At 49.6% G+C, this 16,650-nt stretch overlaps 1 protein-coding gene across 2 annotated transcripts in view; it reads left to right on the top strand.

Moving 5' to 3' along the window:
- The first annotated feature begins 6,382 nt into the window (after positions 1–6,382).
- Positions 6,383–16,650, top strand: part of Cnnm4 (cyclin and CBS domain divalent metal cation transport mediator 4) — a 43,146-nt gene continuing 32,878 nt past the window's right edge. For both annotated transcript variants that reach the window (XM_057751404.1, XM_057751403.1), the window contains exon 1: positions 6,383–7,838. In XM_057751404.1, the coding sequence (XP_057607387.1) occupies positions 6,398–7,838 (1,441 nt within the window). In that variant the 5' untranslated portion in view covers positions 6,383–6,397. The remainder of the gene's footprint in view (positions 7,839–16,650) is intronic.

Here is a 16,650-nt window from a genome sequence, read left to right on the forward strand (position 1 = left end):
CTGATCAGCTTCAAATCCACACAAAGGTCAGAGGTGCCAGGGAGCGGTGATCCCAGGCACTTCGCTTTGAATCCTCTGTAAACAGTCAGGTTTGTTATCTCAGTCTTTCCTTTTCTCTAGCATCACTAGCTAATCCCTAACAGTACAAAAAGGTCAGGGCTGCGGGTTCAGCTTAGTGGTAGAGCATTTTCTTACAAGTGTGAGGCCCTGTGTTCCCTCTCCAGCACCAGATACCAAAGCACCCTGAAGGGTGGGGGAGATGGCACTGGCCTGGAATGCTAGCACCCAAGAGCTTGGTAGCCGAGGATATTGAGTTCAAGGCCAGCCTGTCACCAACAAAGAAACAGACAACCCGTTGGATGGAATCCATTGATGTAAACCACAATCTTAGAAAAGAGGACTTGTTTCAAGAATATATAAAGAACTAGGGATGAAGCCCAATGTTAGAACACTTACGTGCTACCAAATAAAAACCTTAGGTTTGATCCCTATACCAAAGAATCAAAAGAGATAGAAACAGACATCCAGACAAACAATCTTTGTGTGCTTTCAGAAGCAGAAGAAAAATCTTGCTGGGGTAACCAGACTTGGAGACAGTGGATGTTCCAGTGCACAGGTGGCAGTGGGCAGCAGAGGGAAGAGGACGGTGTATCCTGGGGTCTGTAGAGCCCCTCAGGTCTATGTGACCAAAGACCTGGAGCTTTACAGGGGCTCTGGATAAACAGGGTCTCCTGGATGCTGAATGGTGGGCTGAATGCTGGGGTCTCCTGGATGCTGAATGGTAGGCTGGTTGCTGGGGTCTCCTGGATGCTGAATAGTAGGCTGTATGCTGGGATCTCCTGGATGTTGGACAGTAGGTTGGATGCTGGGGTCTCCTGGATGCTGAATGGTAGGCTGGATGCTGGGCTCTCCTGGATGCTGAGCGGTGGGCTTCTCTCTCCCTGATTTGCATAGACTTCCAGGTTCTGACCCCTTTGAAGACCTGTCTCCAGCTCACTTCTACCCAGCACCACTGCCACTCCATCTTCCTTGCTCCCTTCCCCAGAGGCCAGTGTCCAGATGTGATCTGTTTGGTCTTATGTGACCTTTCTCTCAGCTTCTTCCTCCTGCCCCACCATTCTCTACAGATCTCCCTTTGGAGAAAAGGGAAGAAGAAGACTGTGTGGCCAGGGGTAGATGGGGACACACAGTGATTAAATAAAGAATGAGGGACATCTAGGGAGGAACCTACTATTATTGTTTTGCTAAATGACCATGTTGCCAGACTGCCTTTTAAATATTTATGTGGATACCCATAGATTTGAGCTGCTCTCTCCTTTGTTGGGGAAGTGTCTTGGGAGGGGACTCAGAAGTAGGCAAAGTGCTGAGAGCGAGTGACTGAGCGCACAGCTCTAAATGGGGCGTCTATACTAATGGCTCCCTCCTCCATAAGCACCACTAAGGCTCAGGCTTAGGAGAGCTTTAAAACAGGAGTGTGGAGGGCAGAGCTGTGGTATGCTATCTTCTGGAGATGACATGCTCACTACACTCAAGAACTAATAGCACTTGTGGTTACCGCACAAGATCAAGCCAGTGAAATTTTCGGAACGAATGGGGGAGAGGCTCATGAGATCCCCCACGCCGACCTGAGAACTATTGGTAGTTAATAGCTGGTGGGGGAGGAAGGGTAATATCTCTTGATGAGTGCAGCCACTGGTAGGTTGCTCGTGTTCCAGGCTACAGCCCCACACCCAAGCACATATGGGTAGCACTAATCTGACACCGAAGCTTATTAAAAAGGGGTGCAGCATGAGGTTGGAGGGAGACATGTTGTGGGTTGGAGATCCAGGGGGAATTGAGAAGGGGAGTAGATATGATCAAAATACATTAACTATGTGTATAAAATTCCTAAATAATAAGAGCAAATGTTTTTTCAAAGCAAGGGACAGGGGCGTGTCCTCTTTAAGACTCCTGATTACATCACTTGTATCATGATCGTTATCACTAAGCACATCTATTGAATTCTTGTCATAGCCCATGAAGACCTCACCGAGCATCATCACATAGCACTCAAGAATATTCCAGAAACCTAGGCTTCATGGGTAGTCAGCAGCTGAACCAGCCCGCAGTGTACCTGCAGAACTCTGACCCCCAACACAGGGGAATTCAGCCCCTTGTGTTTCTGCCCCCAAGGAGACCTTTGAAGCCTACTTACCCAATTAATACCAACTTCTCTCTGCTTTGTGGCTTGGCATTCCCGCATGAGGCACATCCTTTCCTTGGTATGGCCCTCTAACCCGATGTTTTCACTTTATTCTCCGACTCAGTGAAGTCAGAAATCATGACACTCGCTATACCCAGGTAACCATGCCCTCACTTGCTGTGATTTGAGTTGGGATTTAAGCTAATTTTCAGCTCATTTTGTTCCCCTATACATGGAGAAAGGTCCCTTGCCTCCTGAGACAATACAATGGCTTGCACATGTCCTATAAATTACAAGGACATATGTAGGCTTACGAGGGGGCTAGTGCAGACTTGCTATGCATACCAACGATGGCTTGCACCATCCTCTGATAAATGCCCCTCTGTCCCCAATCAGGCTTTCCACTCCAGGGTCCATGACACATTTCAACTGACTTCCAGTGTGAATTCAGGGCAGGCTGCAGATTCTGGGCATCATTAGCAGAAAGGCAGATTTATTTATTTTTCACAGTTTTTCCATCCTGGGGACCTAGAAGGTGAAGAGACGAAGAATCTAGCTTGGAAGGGTAAGATCCTGGTTCGCCAGTTCAGAGTCCTTCATCACTCAAACCCAGCATCAGTGTGAAGCCAGGGGCAAGAAAGGGAGAGACACCGGTTAAGGTAACTCCATTGCCTAGGACTAAGAAGCAGCTGCAACTGTGGGAGAGGTAGACACACTGCCATAGGGTCTACACTCAGAAAGGACCATCCACGTCCAAGGAGCTCATGCATGGAATGCTTTGAGATGCTCATCGCCTAAGGAGGACTTTCCCCCACATTCCTTACTTGCAAAAAGAGACAACTTCGATGAGTAAGGGCCAGCCACTCGGAGGCGGAGAGACAGGGGTCTTTGTCCCCAAAGAGAGAAGTTTCTCCATTCTCACAGCCTAGTTGCTGTGAGCCACACAGCCATCCAGATTTAAATCTCCTGATGCTATATGCCATAGATTCTTCTCTGTATTTATGAGAAAAGAAGGCAGATGCCCTCCTTAGAGGTGCAAGCTGACAGTCACAACCACCGAGTCACAAGCCTGAGCTCTTCTAACATCTCTTATATTACCATTTCTTTCTTTATTTAATCCGTGTGCCTGTGTGTGCATACAGGGAGTTTGGAGGTCAACGTCAGGTATATTCTTATATCTACTCCGCCTTACTTTTTGAAGACAGGGTCTCTCACTTGCTCTGGAGTTCACCGATTTGGCCAGACTGGCTGGCAACAAACCCCAGGGATCCTCCAGTCTTTGTCTCCCAGGGCTGGGATTACAGACAGGCACTGTTACACACAGCTTTTTTTACATGAGTGCTGAAGATCAAACTCAGGTCCTCATACTTAACATGGCAAGCACTTTAATAACTGAGCCATCTCCCCAGGTCCCATTGAGCGTTCATTTTTTTATAAACCAAGTCTTGCTTTTGCTCTGTTAGATCAAAGAGGAATTTCATTTCCTTGTAGATATATTTAATTTATGCGTTTGACCTTTAATCCCAGCACTTGGGAGGCTCAGATTTTTTTTTGTTTGTTTGTTTTTCGAGACAAGGTTTCTCTGTAGCTTTGGAGCCTGTCCTGGAACTAGCCCTTGTAGACCAGGCTGGTCTCAAACTCACAGAGATCCGCCTGCCTCTGCCTCCCGAGTGCTGGGATTAAAGGCGTGCACCACCACAGCACCACCCGGCAAGATATTTTTATTCTTCTTACTATTATTAGTTTTATTAGTTTTTTTTTTTTTTTTTTTTGAGACAAGGTTTCTTTGTGGAGCCATGGTTGTCCTGGAACTCGTTCTGTAGACTAGGCAGGCATCGAACTCACAGATCCGCCTGCCTCTGCCTCCTGAGCACTGGGATTAAAGGCGTGCACCACCACTGCCCAGCTCCAAATTACATTTCTTTACTTCATGGAATCCACTCTTCTCCTCCTAATCACTATGGGAATCCAATTGTGAAGTAGCTTGACTCTAACAGAGAGCAGACCTCACCATCGTCCCTGTCTTGCTTATTTCCCCTGCTTCTTTACATCTTCTTTTAACCCAAGTAGCTCGAGAGCTTATTTTCTTTCCCTTTGTTGGCTTCTATTGCTTCCACTGAGTGCCTACCTACAACGTACCAGTGAACACAGCCCCAAAAGGGCAAAATAAAAATAGCCAATCGATCGATAATAGAATGGGAAAGTTTGTAAGGACAGGAAGGGCAGTCAGGGGGCCAGTGGACAATTGGGATGATGGGGAAGCCGGGTAGGGGATTTTCAGAGACCTGGGGTTGCTTTCAAATAATGCAGGTGACCTTACCAGGTTGGAGGAGACAAGGAGGGGGGGACAGGAAGTCTTTGCCAGTGCCCAAAAAAGTCTTCTGGACACACTGGGTGTGTGAGGTGAGGCACCTACTCACAAGGAACTTCCTCCAGCAGGCTGTTTACAGACACCCTCGCCCTTGATGCCAGAGCATTTAATCCAACTTCTGCTACCAAGCCTCCCCCACAACACCCCACGAGTGTTCCCTTCTGTTTAGGCTTTTAGCTGCTGGTATCGATTGTTGCTTTTATTGGCAGACTGTGTACCAAAGTAAAAATAAACACAGGAATTTGTACAGGGAGGCAGAGAAGGGCTTTCTGTGTCTCCAGGGCCTGGGGAAGCCTTGTTGGGAGACCCAGCGGTCCCTGCTGCTCAGTGTAGCTCCACAACTAAGATAAGGACGTTTGTCCTCCACGTCCTGCCCTTCACAGGCGGACAGCTCTGGGTGGAGGGCTGTGGTCATCCTCACACACCCAGTTCACAGCTGCCGAATGACATCCAAGCAGGGCCGTTCAGGAAGTGGTGATCTCAAGGCTACCACACCTCTCTGTTCATTTCCACATGCAGCTGCCTCAGCTGGCCACTCACCACAATTTGGGGTTAAGGGTATAGTCCTGAAAGAGCCGGCAGCGGCAACTATTACTCCATAGCAAAGCCTCTTCACAGAGCGTTGTCCTGTCGTGCTCAGTGTGTAAGCCAATTGTTCCCACATGCTTAGCCAGGTGGTGCTGTTATCATTCTTTCAGCCATCAACTTAAAAACTAAAACTGTAACTAAAAAACACAGTCAACCCAGGCATGGTGGTTCGTACCTGTAAACCCTGCACTTGGGAGGTGAAGGAAGGAAGACCAGGAGTTCAAGGTCAGCCTCGGATTTTGAAAGTTCAAAGCTATCTTGGGCTACCTAAGACCTTGTTTCAACAAAACAAAGCATTCGTTCCTACTGTCATTTACAGACAGGAACTAGGATTAACAGTGGAAATCTGAAAGGCCTAGGATTTGTGCCTAGGTTCTTTTTTTTTTTGTACTTGTTACCAGTTTATTATTAAGGGCACAGCGCAGGACCATGTGCCTAGGTTCTTACAGAGGCAAAATACTTTGTGTTGCCAGAAAGAGTCAATAACTGTTCTGTATGTGTTTATCTGCTGACCGCCATCCTTCCAGTTCTAGGCTGTAAACTACGATGGACAAAGGTTTTAACTTGTTCATTACTATATCGTCAGAGGCTGAAACAAGTGTTTGGCACATATTGGGTATTCAATGAAAACCCAGCCCTAAATAGAAATGACAGGTGGTCAACCTGAGTTAGAGCCTGGCCGCTCTAGGCGCTTTAGAGGTCGGGTAGAGCGCCTAGGCAGAAGTGAGCGGTGGATGGGGGAAGCTGGAGAGCAGTGACCACTTACTTCTGGTCTCGGGTCAAGGTCAGCAAAAATCCCAGAAGTGAGGAGGTTGCGATGCCAGCCTAAGCCCTCAGGTTCCCTTTTCTTTTTCTAAATCGGGAAATGCATTTTCCTCCCTGTGCCCGAGGAGAAGCGCCACCGCCCCAGAGCAGAGCCACAGCGTGCAGAGGATCCGGAAGGAGCAGGGCGCGCGGGGCCAGGGAGCCGGGTTCCCTAAGGGGGAGCGCGGGAGAAGCCGGGCTCCACGCGGAGGCTTGGCTGGGCGCACCCCTGCCGCGGGCTCTCGCGTTTGCCCAGCGCCGTTCCACCTTAAGCGCGCAGACCTCCTTAAGCCGGGCGCGTGAGCGCGTGTAGGGGCGGGACCTCTCATGCAAATAAGAGGCGTGGGGCGGCGGGGCGGGGCGGGCGGGGCGCGGCCTGACGTCAGGCCCGCTGCTGGGGCAGTTGGCGCGGCGGCGGCGGAGCGGCAGGAGAGCAGGAGCGGCGGCGCCGAATGAGGCGCGCGGCGGGGCGCGGGCAGCGGCGGGGCCGGAGCAACATGGCGCCGGGGGGCGGGGGCGGGCGGCGGGACGGCTGGCCGGCCCGAGGGCGCCTCCTCCTGGCCGCGCTACTGCTGCCGCTGTGGACGCGGGCGGCCAGCGGCCAGAGCAGCCCCCAGCAGAGCGTGATCCTGGGCATGAGGCTGGCGAGCTGCAACAAGTCGTGCGGGATGAACCCGGATGGCATCATCTTCGTGTCCGAGGGCAGCATGGTGAACTTGAGGCTCTACGGCCACAGCCTGAGCGAGATCTCCAGCAACCTGATCTCCTTCACTGAGGTGGACGACGCCGAGACGGTCCACAACTCCACCAACTGCCTGGAGCTCACCAAGGACTTAGTGGTCCAGCGACTGGTCAACGTGAGCCGCGGGAACACGTCGGGGATGCTAGTGGTGATCACCAAGTTCTTGAGGAGGAGCGAGAACATGAAGCTGTACGCGCTGTGCACCCGGGCCCGGGTGGACGGGCCCTGGTTCAAATGGACAGACAAGGACTCCCTGCTCTTCATGGTGGAGGAGCATGGGAGGTTTCTGCCTCTCTGGCTGCACATCCTTCTCGTTTTGGTGCTGTTAGTGCTGTCGGGTATATTTTCTGGCCTCAACCTGGGGCTTATGGCCCTGGACCCGATGGAGCTGCGCATCGTGCAGAACTGTGGAACTGAAAAGGAGAGAAGGTACGCCCGCAAGATAGAGCCCATCCGGCGCAAGGGCAACTACTTGCTCTGCTCGCTGCTCCTGGGGAATGTGCTGGTCAACACCTCCCTCACCATCCTTCTAGACAACCTCATCGGGTCTGGCATCATGGCAGTGGCCTCATCCACTATTGGCATTGTCATCTTTGGGGAGATCTTACCTCAAGCCCTGTGCTCCCGACACGGGCTGGCAGTGGGTGCCAACACTATTGTTCTCACCAAAGTCTTTATGCTGCTCACCTTTCCTCTGAGTTTCCCCATCAGCAAACTCCTGGACTTCTTCTTGGGTCAGGAGATTCGCACTGTTTACAATCGGGAGAAGCTGATGGAGATGTTGAAGGTGACAGAGCCCTATAATGACCTGGTGAAGGAGGAATTAAATATGATCCAGGGCGCCCTGGAACTAAGGACCAAAACTGTGGAGGATATCATGACCCAGCTCCACGACTGCTTCATGATCCGCAGTGATGCCATCCTGGACTTCAACACCATGTCGGAGATCATGGAAAGTGGCTATACTCGCATTCCTGTGTTTGAAGATGAGCAATCCAATATCGTAGATATCCTTTATGTCAAAGACTTGGCTTTCGTGGACCCTGATGACTGCACCCCGCTCAAGACTATCACTCGCTTCTACAACCACCCGGTACATTTTGTTTTCCATGACACCAAGCTGGATGCCATGCTGGAGGAATTCAAGAAGGGTAAGGACTGGTATGGTCTCTGGTTAAGTTTCCTTTGACTCCCCTTAATCCCCATGAAGCATCCCCTGCATGTTTTGTGTCTGCTGATTTTTACCATTCTGTTTGTGTGATTGGTTCTGTACTCCTCTGTCCATCACTTCCTATGCCTTTGAGGTGCATGTTATCAGGCGTGGCAGAAACAGTTCCCAAGCCTTTGCCTTCTGCCAGGTACTGTGCTTTGTGTTTAGCTGAGTCGAAAAGAGGCGCACTTGTCTGGAGCTGGGGGAAGGAGAGAGAGTAAGGCTCATGCCTGTTTGTAAAGAGGCAAACACCAGGCCTCTTGGAGATTTAGAGGGCGAGGAGGGGAAGTAGTCCGAAGAGCTGAGGATGTCACAGGAGAGGAACGGTTTGAGGGGAATCTTAAAAGATGAGTGGCATGGTTCTGAGTCAGACCCCTTTCCTGAGGAAGCCAAGGATGTGCTTGTGGCTCAGCAGGTGGTCCTGTCTAGCGGACCTCGGTGACCACCAGGAGAGGTTGGAGTATTTGCACACCTCTTCCCTCTAGTTTGTTCCCAGGTTGGAGCGCTGGAAAATTTGGGGACAGGGGAGTACAGTCAGTAGCCTTCCAGCCCACAGAAGCATAATTGGAACAATGCCAAGTAGCCATTCCCACTGTTTAGCAAAAGCATGGAGAAAGCTTTGGTTATTGTTCCACCTTTCCCAGGTGCCAAACATAAACTTGCCTCCCCTCCCCAACCCCCATCCTAAGCTGGCCTTGCACTACTTAGTGTGTGTGTGTGTGTGTGTGTGCGCGTGCGTGCGTGTGTTTTCTAACATGCTTGGCTGGCTCCTAGGTAGAGGGTTTACTCCCCTGTCTCAAAGCTCAGGGCTCACACCCCTTTCCTTATTCCCAACAAAGCCTTCCTCCCTCATCTATCCTGAAACCCTCAAAGTGGCAGTAAACAGGGTGATTACAAAGTAAAACCCTCCTAGGCTGGAGGAGGTGAGGAGGTGGAAAGGGCAACTCTTTAGAGAAGAAGCTGAGGCTCATTTTGTAGGGACTTTTCTTCATAATCTTGGTCCCAGCCTTCTTCCCATATGTAGAATCGTTTCTGGCAAAGGCCCAGGCTAACCTAGGAACCACTTTGAACCCTAGTTGTGGATAAGCCTGGGGTCATTTCTGAACTGGAAAGTGGTGGGCAGTCCTGAAATGGGATCAGGAGAGAGGAGATGGTCTTGCCAGTCTTAAAAAGTGTGCTTGGGTTAAGTCAGGGTCAAGGCCAAGGGGGCAGGTTGGTACCCGCTCTCCTTTAAGTGTTCTAGACAGAGCTCAGCATCAGAGCTAAGGATGTCTTGAGGATTATAAACCAGGACAGAAGATAGTCTGGGTAGTATAGAAGATTTGAGGTTGCAAACCCCAGAGCCTGTTTGGCCGGGGGTCAGAGTTGGGGCACAGGGGCAGTGGGGAGTATGTCTCGTCTCACCCCATCTTGCAAGGAGGGACCCTGAGCATTTATTTCTCTTCAGTAGCTTCGTTAGGGACTGGTGAAGACTCACACAGCCTCCTTCTCACCTGCCTCTGTCTTTGAGGTGGTTGCTGGCAACTGGTGACGTCTACACCCACCGGTACCTCCTCATCTGTTTGGTCAGATCTGGATCCAGCTAGTATGGATTGACTTAATTTGATGTCCAGCTCCTGATCAACAGTGCTAAACTCTGTTCTGTGGGTGCATGCTGGGACTGGGCAAGGCATCTTTGAACTCTACTGTCCTGTGAAGAAGGGTACATTCATTGAGTTGGAAAAAACAGAGCTGGCATCTCTTAGGCCAGAGCTCTTCTGGGCCAAATCCTCCCCCACAGTTTGGTCTACCAGGCTCTCCCAGACAGAGGTCTGTGCTCTGAATCCCCGCCTTGGATCCTAAGCAGTTGGTGGAGAGGCAGGTACGGTCTTCCCTGTGCGTCAGGACACTGGTGATACCAGTGGGTCGCGGTGGCCACCCCTTATAACAGACCCTGGGCCTTGTGTCGTGCCTTCTTGATGTCTGGAGGGCTTAGGAGACCAGTCTTAGTTCATAAATTACCACAGAGCTGGCCTACCATGTCCATGCCTCCACTCTGTGGCCTCTCCTGGGTTTTTTCATCTGGTGCCTACTCTTATTTTGAGGCTTCCCCGGTTGTGGCAAACACACCTAGTGTACACTTACAACTTAGAAGATGTTCTCTGCAAGTCTAGCATCTGGAGGGCTTTTTTGTTTCTTGTTGTTATTAAGAAGGAACAAGTGATCAATTCAGCACCGCCAGCATTGTGTCAGATGGAGTGACATATATTTTAGGGTCCTTGCTGGATCGTTCACCCCCAAATTGTGTAAGGGCATTAGACTCACTATGCCGGAAGCCTTCTGCCTAGCTGTAATTATATTTCTGTCTGTTTGGGTTTCTATTTTGAGTCAGTCTTGCTTTGTAGCTGAGACTGGACTTGCCTCCCAAGTACTAGGATTATAGGTGTGTGTCGCTAAGCCTGAATCTGTAAATTTTTTTTAACCAGGTTTTTTTTATCCCCACTCCCCAGCTTTGTAAGTTCATTGTGTGGGGGCACCTTACTGATTTTTACCACTTAAGGCCTGGCCAACAGATGGGGCCCCAGTGAGCGTTAGCTGAAGAAATGAATGGATGGTTGTCTGCCAGGCTTCTCAGGCTTTCCTGCTCTTTGAACACACCTCGACACTCCCACTCTGGGGCCTTTGCCCTAGCCTTCTCCAGGAATGTTAGTGTGGCTCCCTTTCCCTATCTTGCCTCTTCAGCTTTGCCTCTGTGAGGCTTGGCTGCTGCCCCGTTCTGGCCTCTAGCCCCCACATAGCACTTGACCTTCCCAATCCACCCCCACCCCCACCCCTGTGCCGCTTTTTCCTTTTCTCATAGCACATCTCACTGCCAGCCCTGGCGCTTAGTGGTTTGCTGTGGTAGTCCGTCTCCACCCAGTAGAATATGAGATCCAAAGGGCAGGCTCTCCGCTCTGAAGATTGTATCGATAGCTCTGGAATGGCCCTTGGCACATAGTAAGGCCTCAATAAAACATTACCTAGTGAATGAATAAATGAATGAATGATTTGTCAGATTTGGGAGGCAACTGTTTCTATTCTGGAAGCTTTAGAATGTCGAGGACACCAAATGAAGTGCTGTGGCATCTCCATCTGCACCCGGAACAGCCAGGGGCTTCCTGTAATGATGTCTTAATCCTAGGCCTGAAGAGTTGGGGGCTCTGAGTGTGATGCTTGAGTCCTCTCTCCAGTTCCTTCCATTTGCCTGCTGGTTAGCCATCTTTGGCCTTTTTTACACAGCCTCCCTCATTAAGATGAGTCATGAAATGCCCTGCAGGGTGTGGGGAGCGGAACTCCCCTAGGATTAAGGCAAAGAATCCTGCTTCCTACCTCAAGACAGTTAACATAGGATGCTTATCCGCCTTCCTGCCACATTCAGGACAGACTGCAGGTGCTCCAGGGACCTTAGGAGTAAGACTTTGTGTGGCATGAAGATATGCCAGTTCATCAAGGCCACCCAGATTCGTGTAGTTTGAACCTTGGCCCTTCTACTGGAACCTCGCCTAGAACTGTTTGCAGAACTGGGTGTTGGGAGTGGGTTTGTCACAGTGACTCCTAGCCCAATTTCCATTTCCACTTATATGCTTTGCAAGTGCTGAGACAGAGTCACAAATGGCACCCCCCACACACCTTGAGCTCATCTTCCAGCTTTTGCTGTGGCCTTCTCTGGGGGTAGTCCTGCCCCTCCCAGGCACTTAGCTCATCTTTAACCGTCTTATCGTTCCCCACCCACCTTATAACCCTCTGGACCACTGTATAGCGAAGGACACAAACTGCACCCAGGACACAAACTGCACCCAGCCGAAGCTGGGCTTATGTTCTATCCAGCTTGGTCACTGAACTATGAGGTGACCTTGAACCTGTTAATACTCCTCTCAGCAAGTTAGTGGGGTGTAATTTGAAGGAGAAAGCAAGCTAGAAATATTTTCATTTAAAAAAAAAAATCCCTTCCACATTTCTGTCTTTGCCACGTCAGATTTTCCCATCTACTTAACTTTATTCCCAGAATAACTATAAAGTCAAGGGAAAAAAAATAACAAAAAAAAAAACACCCCATGAGTTTTGCATCTTGTCTTGATTCCTGCCATCTGACACACCTTCCTAACTTCTCCCCTACCCCGAACACCTACTTGTTTTTGCATTTGTTCAGTAAACATTTAACTTTTTGCAGCTCGTGTGTCAGACACAGTGCTGGCTGTTGGGAGTCAGAGATATGTCAAAGCCATTTATTCACAGAGCTCACAGTCTGCCAGGGAGACAGACATGCGGCCGAGGCTTGGTTGTGCAAATGCACAGATGAGGCAGGAGGGGCCAAGGCTGAGTGGGATGGATGTTCAAGCGTTTGAGGCGTCTAGCGTGGGATTTGGGATGGCTAATGTGATTTACCCGTGGCAAGGAAAGGAGAAGGAGGAATCGATTTGGTGAGATTGGAGCAAGAGGAATGAAAACAAGCTTCGCCCTCCATTGACTCCTTGCTCAGTACCGAGTACATCCCACCTTCTCACCCTCGCTGTGTCCTCAGATCACCCAGACTTTTTACTGAAACTCTGTTTCTTTTGTGTGTGTGTGTGTGTGTGTGTGCATGCGTTGCTCTAACTTTTAGGAGTCAGTTTTTTTCATTCTGCCAGTGCGTTCCAGGAACCAAACGAGTATTTTTACCCTGGTCTCATCTCACTGGACTGGTTTCGTTTTCTTGAAACAGCGTCTCACATTGTAGCCCAAGTTAGCTACTGCTGTGTAGCCCACTGACACTGAACTGGCAATAATCCTCCTGCCTCCGCTTTCTAGATGCTGGGATTATAGGCATGAGTCATCAAGTCTGCCTTTCTGATGAGGTCTCAGATGTCACTTCTGTGGACAAACCTGGCCCACATACTGTGTAGAACATCTAGGCACCTGGGCAGGTGGATGTGCTCACATGGGGTTAGGGAGGAAGGTCAGGGCCAGGATGGACATTGTCACTGCCAAGAGCACAAAGAAGGTGAGAAGGTGTCAAGGGTAGTACTGGGAGCGGCAGTGTGGAGAAGCTTGGAAAGCCCAGGCTGTTGGATGGGACATCTAAGCCACAGGGGCTCAGGGACAGTACAGTGGCAGCTGTACACTTGCTGTCCATCAGCTCCTCGTCAGTCAGTGATCTGTGTCTGAGAGTGACAGTTGCTGCCTGTGTGTGGATGGCACTCTGGGCATGGGGCATCGGTCCCAAGTGTGGGCAGCTGACAAAGCCCTCTGCCAGCTCAGGTTGCTGCCTCCTTTCTTTTTGGTACTGTGCTGTGAGCAGGGAGCAGAGCTCCGTGGAGCAGGCTGGCACTGTGCCACCTACAGACCAGTTCCCTCTAAGGAGCCAGGGCTCAGAGATCTCAGGGATCTACGGCTGATAGACCTCTCTTAAAATCCTTGATGGGTGTGCTAGAGGGTGCTGCCTGTGTCCAGGCCCTAATAAGAGCTTTTCAGCATAGCAGTATTGACTTTGCGAAAGTCTCGTATTTTTTAATTAAGAGTGCCCAGCTCTAATGTTTTCCTGATAGCACAGGTTGGGGTAAGGATCACTGAACAGAGTTGAAGCTGGAAACGGATGAATACTGAAAGCACAGGATCACAGGACAGTGTGCTACGGAGGCAGTGAATAAAGGGGCCTCCGTGAGGACGCTGTCTGTCGCTAGAAGTCTGGAGAAGCAGTGACATGAGACGACCTTTCAGGGGGCTCTTCACAGGTGCCAGGACTTAGAGAAAGACTGTCAGACAGGAAGTGACCTCATTGATCTTTGAGCCAGTTTTGGGCAAAAGTACTTCTGCCTGTTGTAACTGTTTTCAGCTCTTGGGAGGGGCTCTGGGGTGCAGGTCACTGCTTTCTCCGTGTACTCCTGCTCATCTTAGTACCATCCTATAGACAGGCCTGACACACTGAATAATAAAGACAGAAAGAAGCCTGTTGTGCCTTTAGAGTTACACGTTCCTGCCAGCTTGAATCTCCTTAGAACTGACAGGGAGTCTGTTTAGCCTTCACCGAATGTTGGTTACTAAAAGGTTGCACAGCCAGGGAAGCATGTATAGGAGGAAGGTGGGCCAGACTTCTGTGTTACTGTCTCAGTGCCTGATTTTGTCAGGGCCTCCTACTTGCTTTGTCTAGCCCATGAAAAGCACTTGCTTGTCTGGCTCCCTCTTATTTCTTGGGGGCTTAAGGACACTTTGAATTTCTGGAGGGAACTGACTCTGAGGTTATAAGAACTATCCAGGCTCCCCAAGTACCCATCATGACCCTGGGCTCTGCTGCCATTTCATCCAGCCTTGATCCAGGCACATCTGTGTGGGTCACAGCTGCCCTCAGGCACTGCCTTGTTGGGTCCCTCTGCCTCACTTGTCCTGACCATAGTTATCCTCACAACTGAGCATGACAAGATCCCTGTTGCAAGGAACTTGGAGGCTATGTAAGGGATTTCTGAAGTCTGGATTCCTTATTTGTCTTACTGTTTTGTTTATTTGGCATTTTCTTTTCTTTCTTATTGCTGTTCATTATTACTTTGTAGCCTTAAAAGTCACACATCTCATTGCCAGAACTTCAGAAAAGACAACAGAAATCTAAGCCAAACCAAACTACCAGCATGTGACCAAGAAGGAACTACTTTGAATATTCTGACGTGTTGTGGCAGCTTTTTGAGAGATTCACTCTCCTGGCTGGGTGTAGTGGTGCACACCTGAGCTAGCGCTCAAGTCTGTAAACCGAGTAGGAAGATTGTGAGTTTAGCCTAGGGCAGCCAGACGGTCCCCGGAGGAGGGGAAGATTGAGACTGACTTCCATTGTTTGACTTTTTAAAAATTCTTACCACAAATAGCAGTATCGAAACCATGTCCATGGTAACGCAGGTCTATAGTTCCGGCAACAAAGGAGACAGAGGTGGGTAGATCTCTGAGTTTCAGTGCAGCCAGGGTTGCATAATGAGACCCTGTCTAAATCAGAACAAAACAAAAACCATTTTCATTTTCTAGCCGCATGCTCTGCCTGGAGCTGCCCATAGGTACTTTGACATGAGAATCGTTGTCTGCACAGTTTTTTGTCTTACTTTTGGAATAGCTTCTGTCAGTTCTTCGTAGGTAATAAATGACTTCCTATCGTCCTGTACTTTCGTTCTTGTTTTGCCCCATGTGCCTCTGCAGAAAGGCGAGCCTAGAGGCCAGGTCTGCAGTGCCAGCCTGTTTGGCTGAGGGGTTAAATGTGGTGGCACTGGAGCATTCCTCAGAGCTTGCCCTCAGAGTGGCTTCCCTGCTGCAGGCCTGATTTACTGTGACATGGGCAGGGTTCTAGAAAGACTGGTTCCTTGGGCTCTCTGGAATGCCTACTCTTCGGCCAGCAGGCAGCCTGGATCCTCCGTGGAAGGAAGATCCCTTCCCTACCCCAGTCAGGCACATGCACATGACCCCACGTAGGCAGGAAGGCTCGTTTACATGATCACATGCATGCCCCTACCCCAGATTTGCATTTGCATAGATGTGAACACATACACACTCCCACAGCCCTTCCTACATGCACAGGCAGGGCCACACCCTGGTACTCACACACTTGTATACACATGCACTATAACCTGGAGACCTATTCTCAGCTTAAATCTTTTTCATCAAACTTTACCAAGAGTTAAAATTAAGTTGGAGCCGGGCGGTGGTGGCGCACGCCTTTAATCCCAGCACTCGGGAGGCAGAGGCAGGCGGATCTCTGTGAGTTCGAGACCAGCCTGGTCTACAAGAGCTAGTTCCAGGACAGGCTCCAAAACCACAGAGAAACCCTGTCTCGAAAAACCAAAAAAAAAAAAAAAAAAAAAAAAAAAAAAAAAATTAAGTTGGAAAAATAAGTAAACACATATACAGCCAGTTGTTTTTTTTTGTTTTTTTTTTTTGTGAAATGTTTAGAACGGTGAATTGACTCTTGAACTCAAAACAATTTCCCTAGTGACCATGACTCTGCCCATCCATGCTGATGACTGTGTCCACCTCCGGTTGATGTGAGGACTGAAGGAGGTCAAGTATGCAAGGCATTTAGCTCTGTGCCCAGTACTATGTCATTCTACAGTAAACATTAGCTGTGTTAACTGTTCCTGTTGTCTAAAACGTGCTCCAGCTGGCACTCACGGCAGCTGGTGACCACAGCCCATGATAAGGGCTGTAGAGGTGGCTCAGTGATTAAGAGCAATTATTGCTCTTCCAGAGGACCCGATATTAGGTTCCCAGCACTCATATCTGGCAGTCCCCTGTAATGCCAGCTCTAGGGTCTGATGCCCACCACACTCATATGCACAGCCACCCCCCCAGTTAAAAATAAATACAAAAGAGCTGAGTCTCTGTAAAAAGCCAGTCACTCAGTTTTTAAAAGGCCATATAACCATATGCAGAAAGTCTGAGATTATCTTGTTTGTAAGGATCCAAGCCAAGTTTAAAGAAAGGAGTTCTGAACGAGAACTGAAAACTGAAGCTATTGTCTTTTAAAAGAATGATTGTGTGCGTGTGTGCGTGCGTGTGTATGCATGTGTGTGTGTTATGATGTGTATATGGTGGGGGTTGTTGGTCAGAGGACAACTTTTGGGATTGATTCTCTCCTTCTACCACGTGGATGGAACTCAGGTTGTCAGGCCTGCTGGCAAGTGCCCATACCCTCTGAGCCATCTTGCCTTCCTCGCTATCACCAACCCTTCCCTTATGGTGCTGGAGATCAGACTCGAGGACTTGAGCAGGTTAGGCAAGTGTCCTAT

The sequence above is a fragment of the Chionomys nivalis genome, chromosome 19 (genome assembly GCF_950005125.1).
Source record: "Chionomys nivalis chromosome 19, mChiNiv1.1, whole genome shotgun sequence".
Lineage (NCBI taxonomy): Eukaryota > Metazoa > Chordata > Mammalia > Rodentia > Cricetidae > Chionomys > Chionomys nivalis.